At 44.7% G+C, this 12513-nt stretch overlaps 1 protein-coding gene across 2 annotated transcripts in view; it reads left to right on the top strand.

Moving 5' to 3' along the window:
• The first annotated feature begins 1467 nt into the window (after positions 1-1467).
• Positions 1468-12513, top strand: part of LOC121985300 (trigger factor-like protein TIG, Chloroplastic) — a 28326-nt gene continuing 17280 nt past the window's right edge. The window contains exons 1-3 of one of the 2 annotated variants that reach the window (XM_042538665.1): positions 1468-1808; positions 2133-2216; positions 2793-2921. In XM_042538665.1, the coding sequence (XP_042394599.1) occupies positions 1485-1808; positions 2133-2216; positions 2793-2921 (537 nt within the window). In that variant the 5' untranslated portion in view covers positions 1468-1484. The remainder of the gene's footprint in view (positions 1809-2132; positions 2217-2792; positions 2922-12513) is intronic. The other variant, XM_042538666.1, reaches the window with a different exon arrangement.

The following is a 12513-nucleotide window of genomic DNA, read 5'->3' as shown; positions in this document are numbered from 1 at the left end:
AGTTGCTACAACGTTGTAGTAGCTAGCTATAGAATTAAGTAACAGTATAACACCTGGGAGTCGAGACGTCCAATAAAGAGAATAACGTATAAACAATATATAATAGAAATAGAGAGAATTACAACTTAAAATGAAACGACTTACCAAGTGGTTGCTACACGTTGTAACAATTGCTACAAGATGTAGCAGGTAACTGTCGAAGCAGCTGCTACAACGTGTAGCTGCTAATTGTTGAAGCAGCTGCTACAACGTGTAATAGCTAACTATCCAAGTGGTTACAGGCGTCGGCCTTATACGTTGTAGCACAAATCCTTCCTTTTAATATATATTAGGATCACGATAGGAAATTACAACTTAAAATGAAATGAATTATCATTGATTATGAAATGTGGAAATTGATATTTGACAAGTTTCCTACAAATTATATAAGCAAAAACTGGTAAAAAAGTAGCTAGGATTTGTGCGTTGTAGGATATATTAGACCTAAAAAACTATTGTGCAAAGCTAAAAATAGACAGTGGAATAGAAAGGCTTAAGATCAAGAATAGAGAGGAGTGACTTTTACACCAGCATCACCTTTGTGTTCGACTCGAAGTTTGGGGAGCTTCAGCCAGCTTGGTAATTCGCTTCGGTCGTTGGCTATGCGCTCGGTAGGAGCGCGTTGCGACAAAAGACGACGGCGAAGGAAGAGGCAAGAGCGACGAGGGAAATTTAGAATTTGAGAAAATTTTCTCACCATCGTTTTGAATAGAAGACGGAAGGGGAGAGAGAATAAAAGGAATATTTTTTACAAAAAAATCGAGTTGGTAATATCACATATACGTGTTACTCACAAACACATATAAAGTGTTACCTAGCATATTATTAATATGTATATATATTTAGATATATATTTACAATTAAGGGAATAAAAGAACATTACCAAATCCAACACTAGATTTGTTCACTAAAATCCAGTTCATTTACCATCCTATATTTAAATTTACGTAGTTAAAATAAATTATTTGAGTCCACTCATATATTTTTATAAAAATAGATTGATTAATTAAAGTATTTTAAACTAAAAGAAATAAAAAGACGAAGACTATTTGAACTTTTTATATAAAAGAAATATGTGTTTATCTAATTTTCATTTAGTCCATTAATAAAAATTTAATTCAAATATTGCTCTATTTGAGAGATTTTTTTATTAAAATCTACGTGCCAGGGAAAAATGTGGATAAAAAATAATCAAAGATAAATCAATTATATAATTTTTCTTTCAAATGGAAAGTGTAAACTGATTGTCAGGTATATTTTCTGATTTATTTTAATAATAAATAAAAAACTTCTATAGAATTAGGTCCATTATATGTAGAAATAGTCAATAGAAGTAGTCAATGAAATTAAATAAGGATTTATATATCTCATATATTCTTGGTCAACGCCGCTGATTCATTCCTTCACATCGCCAACTATAACTCCAGCTCGAATTATAAAGCAACATGCTGTGTGGGGGCATCCCAATTCCCAATCCTCCGTTATCCTCGTCTTCTCCTTTCCAGCCTCTCGCCATGGACACCGTCCTCGCCATCTTCGCCCCGCCCATCCTCTCTTCCTCGCGCTCCTGCAATCTGTCCTTTGCCATCCCCATCTCCCTCCCTAAACCTTTGCCTTTCGCCACCTCTTCCCTCCCGCGCCTTCACTCACCTCCCTCGCGAAACCTGGGGCCTTTCCGTGCCCAAGTTAGTGTCTCCGCTGCTCAGAAGACGAAAGATAGGTTGCCAGCCGGCCTCATTGTGACGGAGACCAAAGGGCCTCAATCCACTGTCTGTACCTTTCCTTTTTCTACCTTCTAAATCGTTTTTACTTCTAATTGATCTGATAGTCAAGTGGAAGTGGTAGTCTTGCTTCAAGGCTATAATTTTCTTACTTTCTACCTATCTTCTCGTATAATTTGGAAATATGCTTGTTTGTTCATCTGGCAATTGAAATGAAGAGGCAATCTTGCTTCAAGGCTATAGCTTTCTTGCTATCTCTCTTCCCCTTGCCTGAGTGCATTCAATCGATTGTTAGTCCTACAAGTCCACGAGAATCAATTCGTCAAGGAAGTATGGTTATGTCAATTCCCTGATAGCTCATCTTATTTGCAGATTAGGTTAAGCGTAGAAGTTCCTCCAGCAATAAGCCAAGAATGTTACGGAGAAGTCTTAGATGAATTTTCTAAGAAGGCAAAGGTATTATTTTCAGTATGCATTCATTTAAGGGGTCTATTAGTATTACAGGATGAATAGGAATTCATCTGAAGGATAATTTTGTACTTAAATTGTTTTCCATTTTCTGTTTTGATCATTATCACTTTATAGTAATCAGAAAATTTTGAATATGCTACCTAAATTTTACTAAGCCCTCTGGGCTCTGACATATATTAATCTTAAATTTCTTCTTTCTTTCTTTGGAATATCAAGGAATTCAATATTGTTCTCCCCTTTTATCTTTTCATCCGATCCAAGTTTGTTGACAATTATGTTTTCCAGTACCTGCTATTTACTTATTTCCACTTAAAGCATGATTGGAATTGCTTGTACTGGGGAATTGTTTAGTCATTTCTATGCTGAACTAAAGTTGAGAGAAGACCATGCTAAGTAAAAATGGCCTTTTAAATGTCACTGGAAGCTTCTTCTCTTTTTCTACCTTCTGTCTCTAGTACTAGATTCTAATTCCTTTATCTACCTTTTCTTCTTTAATAGTCATTATTGAAGTAGTATGTTGTGATGCCATGCAATTCCTGATAAAAAACCTTATTCATACAGGTTCCTGGCTTTCGGCAGGGAAAGAAAGTTCCAGAAAATATTCTTCTAAACTACATTGGTAGACAGAACATTCAACAAGCTATAGTTGAGGCAACTTTGAAAAAAACTCTTCCACATGCTATGTCTTCCGTACGTGAACATAACATTAGCTTGCCAACTTGTAGTAGAAGGCAGTCATTTATCCATCCAATATTATGCCAAACTTCTGTTGAAATAACGGGTAGAGATTGTTGTCATACTTTTTTATGAATCCACTAGCATAAATCTTTTTAATTGGTAGAAATTACCTTCAATGTCATTATTGTTTTAAGTGCCAATCCCTAGAAGTGGCAATGGGCATGGGCTGAGCGAGATCTGGCCAGCCCGCATTCCATGCCTAATATCACGCCGGCTTAGAAATGAATGGGCTGGGTTAGGTTAATCTAGTCTTGAGTTGGCGCGACAAGTAGGTTTGGAAGGTTTAGCGTGCATGACATGCAAGACTGAAGCTAGTATGGCGCACTTTTACACCTTATAACAACAACCAAACCTTATCCCACTAGGTGTGGTCGACAATATGGATCCTTTTACGCTAGCTCTATCTCCTACTATGTCATCGTCTATACTTAAAATAAATTTTATCTTGTTTTATTGTTGCTAACCAAGTCTTTTTTGGTCTTCCTCGTTTGATATGTGTATTTGTCATAGTTTCACATTGCCTAATTGGAGCATTTATAGGTCGTCTAAGTACATGCCCATACCATCTTAAACGTATCTTTCAGAGTTTTTCCTGAGTAGATGCAACTCCGATTTTCTCTAATGCTCTCATTTATTATTCAATTTATCCTCGTATGTCCACACATCCACCTTAACATCCTCACCTCTGCAACTCTCATCTTCTGCTCATATGCTCGAGTCATAACTCAACATTGAGCTCCATATAACATAGCAGATCTAACTGTGATTTTATAGAATTTTCTTATAAATTTTATAGCTACTTTACGGTCACATAAAGCACTTGACGTTCTCCTTCATTTCAACCATACTGCTTGTATTCTATGGAAGACATCTCTCTATCCCTCCATCATTTTGCAAAAATGATCCTAAATATTTAAAACTCTCATTTTTTTGGGCAACTCATCATCTCTTATTTTAACAATTATCTCATTACATCTAATATTGCTAAACTTAAATTCCATATATTCTGTCTTTATTCTACTAAGCCTAAAACTTTTGCATTCTCGTGTTTCCCGCCAAGATTCTAGTTTAACATTTACTCCTTCACGTGTTTCATCTGCTAAAATAATATCATCTACAAATGACATGCATCACGGTATTGTGTCTTGAATATGTGTAGTGAGTTTGTCCATAATTAGTGTAAAAAGATAGGGACTAAGAGCTGATCCTTGATGTAACCCTATTGATCCTGCCTGAAAATCGGGAAGATGGCTAGCTAGGGATGTGGCTGTTGACTGATGTAGACCACGCTCCACTTTGCAACACAAGAAATGTCAGTACCGAGCTAGGGAAGGGGTCCCGGCGTTGGCCCTTCGACGCTCAAGCCAGTCACAGAAAGAGGGAAGAAAACAGAGCAACAACAAACACATGTGTGAATAATGAATAACGTGTATCTCCGCTAGTGCATGGACCCTTCCTTTATATAGCGCCCCAGCAGGCAACGTACACGTTCCTCAAGGCGTGGACACGTTCTCAAATTTGTTCTATGAAAGGACCTGTCAGGAAAGTGCCTCTGACACCATACCTTAACAAGGGATATGAGCCAGTAGAAGCTTCCGTTGTACGATTTGCCAGTTAACCATGTCTTGTGTCAGCAACACTATCTCCCAGAAGGATATTAAGAGATACGTCAATGATCCTTCTGTTCGGCTGAGCGGGATAGCCGCTCAACTAGGAACTCCTCCGCTCGGTTGGACTAGGTTGCTCTTCCCTACCATAACTGGGTACAGTGGCTTGTCTCCCCCGATCGGACAGGCAATCCGGTTTGCTTAACGTTCCGCTGTTCTAAACTAAGCGTCTGACGATCTTGCTGTAGTGCTCCTAGCCAGCCCGACATTCTGCTCGGACAAGCTGTTTGCCGATCGGGCATGTCCAACCCTCGATCGGCCACTGCAGGAGAGCTCCGCTCGACCCCCTTTGGTGAGCCCGTTGGTTCTCTGGCGTTGACCTCTTTGACTTTGACCTCTACGTCAGCTGCTATCTCCGTCCTTTGACTCGTACTTAGTGGGCCCCTCTTTATCAGCATATCATAAACCTACTCCTCAAGTATAGTTGAAGGAGGTTGTAAGCCCGACTGACTGGACGACAATGCTTTAGGTGATCTTCCACCACTCGGACACTCTTCGTGCCCTGGCTACCGGTCGGCTCATATCTTCTAATCATCGTTCGACCTGAGTTTATCAGCTTGAGCCTAAGCGCAGTTCGGCTATAATGAGCATCGAAGTTTATTGCTGACTCGGAGATCTCATTCGCCGATCGACCATTCCTTCCTCTACGAAGCCGATCAGGTCAATGACGACAACACTTAGCAAATTTTTCCATTTTTCTACGCTTTCTCTGATGAGTGTCCTTTCATAGTGGCTGATGTCTTCTAAATTTCTGGAAGACTGTGCAAATCTTTGACCATTATGGCCGAGCACGCGGTCATGCCTTTTAATTAAGTCTCATTAATGCCTTCCGGTAGCCGACAGCCATGTGTCACCCTCACTGTCGTCGCACGCTCGACGTGACAAACGGATATCTACTGATGATGTGACAGGCGCCTTTTCAAATTCTACAGCTAGATCTTATCCTGATTTTACGCAACCCTTGATCGGACGGCTCGGAGCGATCGACCGCGAGGTTTATAAAACCTCATTTGCTCGCCATCTCCTTCACATTGTCTTGCTTTTTCGTTTTCGAGCACGCTTTGTGACGCTTCCCTACCTCATCTTCGTCGGCGACCTTTCTCAGTAAGGTTCTTCTTTCTTTCCTTCGTTAAATCTGTGCGTCGCTTCTTCTCGATTTCTTTATTTTCGATGGCCGATTCTCCACAACCTCCTGTGTCTATTCCCGGGCTCTGGTACACTTTCACTGAGTCCAAATTTAATAGGGACGAGATAGACCAGATGAAATCTACCTACAATTTCCTCTGACTATTAGATAGTCATTCCCTCCGCCTATGACCGACCCCACGAGCCTCCAGCCGGCTTCCTATCCTTCTTTAAGGACCAGTTTTATGCCGATTTTCGATTTCTCGTTCATCCTTTCTTTTCTGTCATCTGTAAATATTTCCACACCTCCCTACATTAATTATTGCCGAACTCGTTTAGGTTACTGTGCGGGGTTGTTGTGATATTTCATCTGCACGACATTTTTTTAGTGTCTCGGGTCTTCCATTACTTTTATTATCCTAAATTGTCCGAGCTAGGGACCTTTTTGTTCCAAGCCCGAGTCAGCTCCGTCTTTTTTGATAAGATGCCTTCCTCCAATAAGCACTGGAGGGAGCACTATTTTTTCGTTCGCTTTCCTGTTCGGCTAGACTTCCCGACTAGCTGGCAGATGGAAGTGATACAGCCTCTGTCGCTCGGGAGATATCGAAGCTGATCGGACTATCACATCCATCGATTTTTGTTGGAGGGCGTCCTATACGTCTTTAAACTGAGCACGATCTGCACGCGGCTGTCATCCAGTCTAGGTATGCTCTTTCTTCTCCTTATCTTTGAATCTAACTGATTTTTCTTCTTTTTTTACTGTCCAAATCATGCTGAGGGTGCGTCTGAGCGGCAAGAGCAGACTTGCGGATGGAGAAATAAATGCTGCGGGCGTGGCCGAGTTGAAGAGTCTCGGCCTACAGCTGGTCACCTATTCTGACGATCCAACTGGCGAAGTAGGAGGGACCCATGTGCTGACCAGTGATGCTGGAGCAAGTCAGACGGCAGCTAGCGATGCCGCGTCTGATACAACAGACCTGCCTTCCAAACGACCTTCCATGTTGCTGATCGTGGTGCCCTCAGAGTCGGCCACATTAAGCGAGCCTCTAATATGACGCAAGAGGCATCGTGGGGAAACTTCTTCCTGATCGGCCACTTCCGCCTTGCAGACCCCCGCACGTACCGGTTCGCGCGTCTCCTCCAAGCGGGGTGAAATTTCATCACCCGCCTTTCTCGAGCCAGCGGACGTATCCCTATAACCAAATCATCCGACTGTACACCATCTCTATTTGCGTTGCCGTCGGGGACCATATGCACTTCGCCTGTTGCGTATATGCTACCGCACTCCTTGCCGGCAGCACAAGTATCCATCATCCGACCATCCCTGATGCCCAAGTCTACGGGCAAAGTGACTTCCGAGCCCTCTAGTCCGAGTAGCTAGAGGCATATAACAGCCATTATCCACTTGCCCGCTGCTGAATGGCGTCAACCGGACGATGCTGAGGCCCTTTCCCTCGAGCACCAAATTCGGATCCAAGGGCCGCTAGCACAGGTGTGGGCCGATGGTAGGGCCCGCACGGTGGTCATCTCCCGGGGGAGCTCGCGGACAACCACACCCGAATGGTGGGGTATGTATATTGCTTCTAGATTTACTTGCTTATTCCTCGCTTGGCACTTACGATCTTATTGCCACCGCAGTACTAGGTCAAGAGCCTGACCATGTGCCAAATGCTAGCATTTTTGGAGCACGAAGTCCAGCAGCTTCGCGCCTCGAGCGGCGTCTCCGAGGCGTCCCGTGCTCAATTTGAACAGCTGACCGCTGAGGCGGTTAGCTAAAGGTCGATCTGCAGAAGAGCTCTGAGCAGCTGCAGGAGGAAAGGAGCAAGAGCGCTGAGCAGGCTTTGCAACTAGCGAGGCTCGACAAGCAAGCCAGCTCCTTTGAGCCGAAGCTCAATTCTGTCAACGCCAGGAAACTCCGAGCCATTGAGGACCTGGATATTAAGAACAAAGAGGCTCAGGTCTTGGCTCAGAATCTGAAGGAGGCTGAGGCCGCTTTGATCACTGAGTGGGAGAGTCGATCGGCTGAACAAGCCTCAGTGAAGGTCCAGCTTGCCGCCAAGGATGCCGAACTAGCCTTGTTAAGGACCTAGTTGGAGGCATCCTGATCGGCCTTCAAGATCTATCAAGAGGGGGAGGCCGGCTAGTTCGAGGTTTTCAACGTGATTACCTCCGCTCAGACCCCTTCAAAGATTGGCTCACGGACCGAGCGCTCCGCCTCTTCAATTTCAGCAATGCTGGGACCCTCGACCAGCTGAAGGACGACGTCTATCTTCCTACCGCAGTGACTAACAAGATCATTAATTGGGAGAAGCTGACCGAGTCGCTGCCAGACGACGTGTTGGATTATCTCAAGTGACCTCCCCTCTTTGCTTCGTAGGCCTCCTTTTGTACTCATATTATATGTTATGTATAAAATTTTCTAAGTATTAATGAATGTACGTCCGTTCGGCGCTTCTTCTCTCTGTCAGATTTTGCAAGTATTAATGAATGCATCGTCGTTCGGCTCAAGTGGGGCTGTGTACCACTTAGCATTTTGTGAAAATTTTCTAAGTATAATTCCCCGCCATCTCGATCGTCAATGTAACTGGTCGTTGAGATGTTCGAGTGATCACTTCAACGCTGTCGAACAACCATATTTTAGCCAAAAACTGTTGCTTCTAGCCGCAACTCGACTTCTTATCATCTTTATTCCAAGCTTTTATAGTTGACGATCGGCTTTATTTAGCGTAGGCTCGGGTTTATAACCACCGCTTGGCTATTGTTGGCGGAGACTCCGATTTATAGTTGTCGCTCGGTTATTGATTCGTCGACAAGGGTTTATAGTCGCCCCTCGATTATTGATTTCGTTGACAGGGGTTTATAGTTTTTGCTTGACTGTTGAAGCCGTTGACAGTGGTTTATAGTCGTTGCTCGACTGTTAACGTAGATTAGGGTTTATAGTCGCCGCTCGATTGTTGATTTCGTCGACAGGGTTTATAGTCGCCACTCAACTCTTGACGTAGACAGGGTTTATAGTTACCGCTCGATTATTGAAGGCGTAGACAGGGGTTTATAGTCGTCGCTCGACTGTTGAATGCATAGACAGGGGTTTATAATCGTCGTTCGACTGTTGAAGGCGTAGATAGGGGAATATAGTCGTCGCTCGACTTTTAACTTTGCCGAACGACACAAGAGTCTGGAACACTTGGGATTTTTATTCATTGCCTTCCTGCATCCACAAGATATACATTTATACAAGTATTTCTGGATTTAACCACGCACCTCTCACCCGGTCCTATAGGGCTGGAGATGGTTTATGCTCCAGGGCTGATATGGCTTTCTTCCATCTTTGTCTTGCAAATAGTAGGCTCCCGAACGAAACTTCTGGATGACTTTATAAGGTCCTTCCCATTAGGCCTCCAACTTGGTGACGTCGTCGATCGACTTCACTCTTTTCCACACCAGGTCGCCGACCTGGAATGATCTTGGGATCACCCTCCGGTTGTAGTTCTGGTTCATACGGTGCCTGTACGCCATGAGCCGGACGGCGGTTTTATCCCACGCTTCGTCCACCAGGTCGAGCTCCATGAGTCTTCGCTCGACGTTTTCATCATCGTAGAGCTGCACCCGATCAGACTTTACTCCGACTTCCACTGGAACCGTTGTTTCACCTCCGTACGCCAGATGAAACGGTGTGATGCCGGTTGCCTCTCTTGGTGTGGTACGATGGACCCACAAGATGCTAGGGAGTTCATCAACCCAACTGCCTCCAGCGTGGTTGAGCCGAGCTTGTAATCCTCTCAGGATTTCTCTATTTGTGACTTCCGTCTGACCGTTGCTCGGGGGATAGGCTACTGAGGTGAAAGCTTGCGCAATGTTATAGCCTTCGCACCACTCTTTGAGTTTTTGTTCGGCGAACTGTCTTCTGTTGTCTGAGACGAGCCGACGAGGGATGCCGAACCGATATAAGATATTCTGTCATATAAATTTGATGACCATATGCTCGGTTATTTTGGCCAGCGGCTCGGCCTCCACCCACTTTGAGAAATAATCTATTGCAACTAGTAGAAATCTTCGTTGCCCAGTCAACATGGGAGATGGTCCAACGATGTTTATGCTCCATTGGTCGAACGGACAAGACACCGTGAATGCCTTCATCTCCTCGATGGGTCGGTGCGGGATGTTATGATATTTTTGACATGATAAGCAGGTGACTATTGTTCGAGCGACGTCATCCTTTAAGGTGGGCCAAAAGTATTCCGTCAGCAGGATCTTCCGAGCCAGCGATCTGCCGCCCGGGTGACTTCCGCAGGAGCCTTGATGAACCTTCTTTAATATATATTCGATGCCCTTTGATCCGACGCACTTGAGAAAGCTCTTTTATATAGCTGATCCGACGCCTTGAGAAAGCTCTTTTATATAGCTGATCCTCGATTAGGGTGAACTGCCCGACCCTCTTTTTCAACAAGCAAGCTTCGTCTTGATCTGCTGGTGTGACGCCCGATCGGAGGAACTCTATCAGTGTTGTACTTCAGTCGCTCGGGAAGGTTACTCCATCCATCCTATCGATGTGCGCCACCAGTGAGACCTGTTCGATTGGCTAATGTGTCACGATCGGTGATAACGAATTGGCTAACTTAGCCAGCTCGTCCGTGGCCTGGTTGTTCGACCAGACGATCTTCTGTATAACCACTTCTTGGAAGTTTGCCTTCAACTTCTTAAAAGCTTCTGCATATAACCTAAGTCGGGAGCTACCTATCTCGAATGTGCCCATTAGTTACTGAGCCGCCAGTTGAGAATCCGAGTGCATGAGAACTTTTGTGGCTTCTACATGCCCAGCTGCATGTAAGCCGACTATCAAGATTTCATACTCAGTCTTGTTATTTGTAGCCCGATAATCCAGCCGCATGGACAATTGCATCCTGTCTTCCCGCGGTGAAATCAAGAGAATGTTGATCCCGCCGCCTTGCAGAGTAGACGATCTGTTTACATATATCTTCCAAGTCGTGTCCGGTTCGACGTTCTACACCTCGGTGACAAAATCAGCTAAGGCATGTGCCTTAATTGCCATCCGGGGTTGATATTATATGTCGAACTCGCTCAGCTCGGTTGTCCATTTGATTAGCCGTTCGAATGCCCATGGGTTGAGAAGGATCCTTCCCAAGGCGTTATTGGTCATCATGGCGATCGGATGTAAAAGGAAGTATGGACGGAGTCTTTGAGCGGCGAGTACAAGCGCGTATGCCAATTTTTCAAGACTGGTGTAGCGGGACTCTGTGTCTTTTAATATATGACTTAGGAAATATACAGGCTGTTGCTCAAGGCCGTTCTGCCTTACCAACGCCAAACCAACCGCATACTCGGTGGACGACAAGTAGATTCAGAGCAGCTCGCCAGCGCTTGGTTTGGCCAATACAGGTAAGGAGTTAAGGTACTCCTTGAGCTCCTCCAGCGCCTTGTTGCACTCCGCGTCCCATTGGAATTTCGTCGCATGGCGCAACACCTGGAAGAACGGGTGACTCCGGTCCGATGATTTGAATATGAACCTTGATAGTGCGGTGATCCATTCGGTCAGCAGTTGGGCCTCCTTCAAGTTGCGGGGCGGGGGCATGTTTTGCAACGCATTCACCTTGCTCGGATTCGCTTCGATCCCTCGTTCGTTGATGATGTATCAGAGGAAGCGGTCACTCATTGCTCCGAACAGGCACTTGTTCGGGTTCAGTTTTATTCCATATGCACTTAGGGTTCGGCAAGTTTCTTTAATATCTGCTCAAAGGTCAACAACTCGGAGAGATTTTATTAATATGTTATTGACATATACCTCCATGTTGCAGTCGATTTGCCATCGGATTACCTTGTTCATTAGTCTCTGATAGGTAGCACCAGCATTCTTCAATCCGAACGACATCACATTGCAATAGTAAGTCTCGTCGGCCATAATGAAGCTGACCTTCTCTTGATCTTCACGAGTGAACGGTACTTAATGGTAACCTTGGTATGCTTTGAGCATGCAGATAGCTCGTAATCCGCCGTGGAGTTCACCATTTGGTCTATCCGGGGCAGTGGATAGAAGTCCTTTGGGCAAGCCTTGTTTAGATTACAGAAGTCGATGCAGACTCGCCACTTGTTGCTCGGCTTAGAGATCAACACGACGTTGGCCAACCATCTCAGGAACTGAACCTTGCGAATTTGATCGGCTTGCAGCAATTTTTTTATCTCCGCTCGAATGATTTGGTTCTGCTCCGCATTGAAGTCCCTCTTTTGTTGTTTCACCGGCTGAGTGTCCAGTTGGACGTGAAGCTCGTGCTGAGCTACACTTGACGAGATGCTCGGGAGCTCGTGGGTCGACCAGGCAAACACATCATGATTTCGCCTGATACAGGTGACTAACTTAACCTTCTTCTTGTCTATTAGGTCGACGGCGATGAAGGTGGTAGGATGAATCTAAACTTCCTTCTTTTCCTCATAGACCAACGCGGGCGGTTCCTCCATGATGGCGCTTACCTCCAAACGCTGAATCTTCCGTACTGCCCTCGTCTCTGTTTTGACCATCTCGACGTAACATCGCCAAGTGGCCGACTGGTCACCTTTGACTTCGCCTATCTCGACGTAAATTTGATCTTCTAGCAGAAGGTGGACATCACTGCTCAGAACTAATTGAGGGTCGGTTGTCTCAATATGACATTGTAGGCGGACGGCGCGTCCACCACAATGAAGTTTGTGGTCTTTGTCCTCTTGAGTGGCTCTTCTCCGAGCGATATGCCCAACCTCGC

This window comes from Zingiber officinale, chromosome 5B (genome assembly GCF_018446385.1).
Source record: "Zingiber officinale cultivar Zhangliang chromosome 5B, Zo_v1.1, whole genome shotgun sequence".
Classification (NCBI taxonomy): Eukaryota; Viridiplantae; Streptophyta; class Magnoliopsida; order Zingiberales; family Zingiberaceae; genus Zingiber; species Zingiber officinale.
The sequence above is the reverse complement of the archived record's forward strand: the minus strand, read 5'-3'. Positions and strand labels throughout refer to the sequence as shown.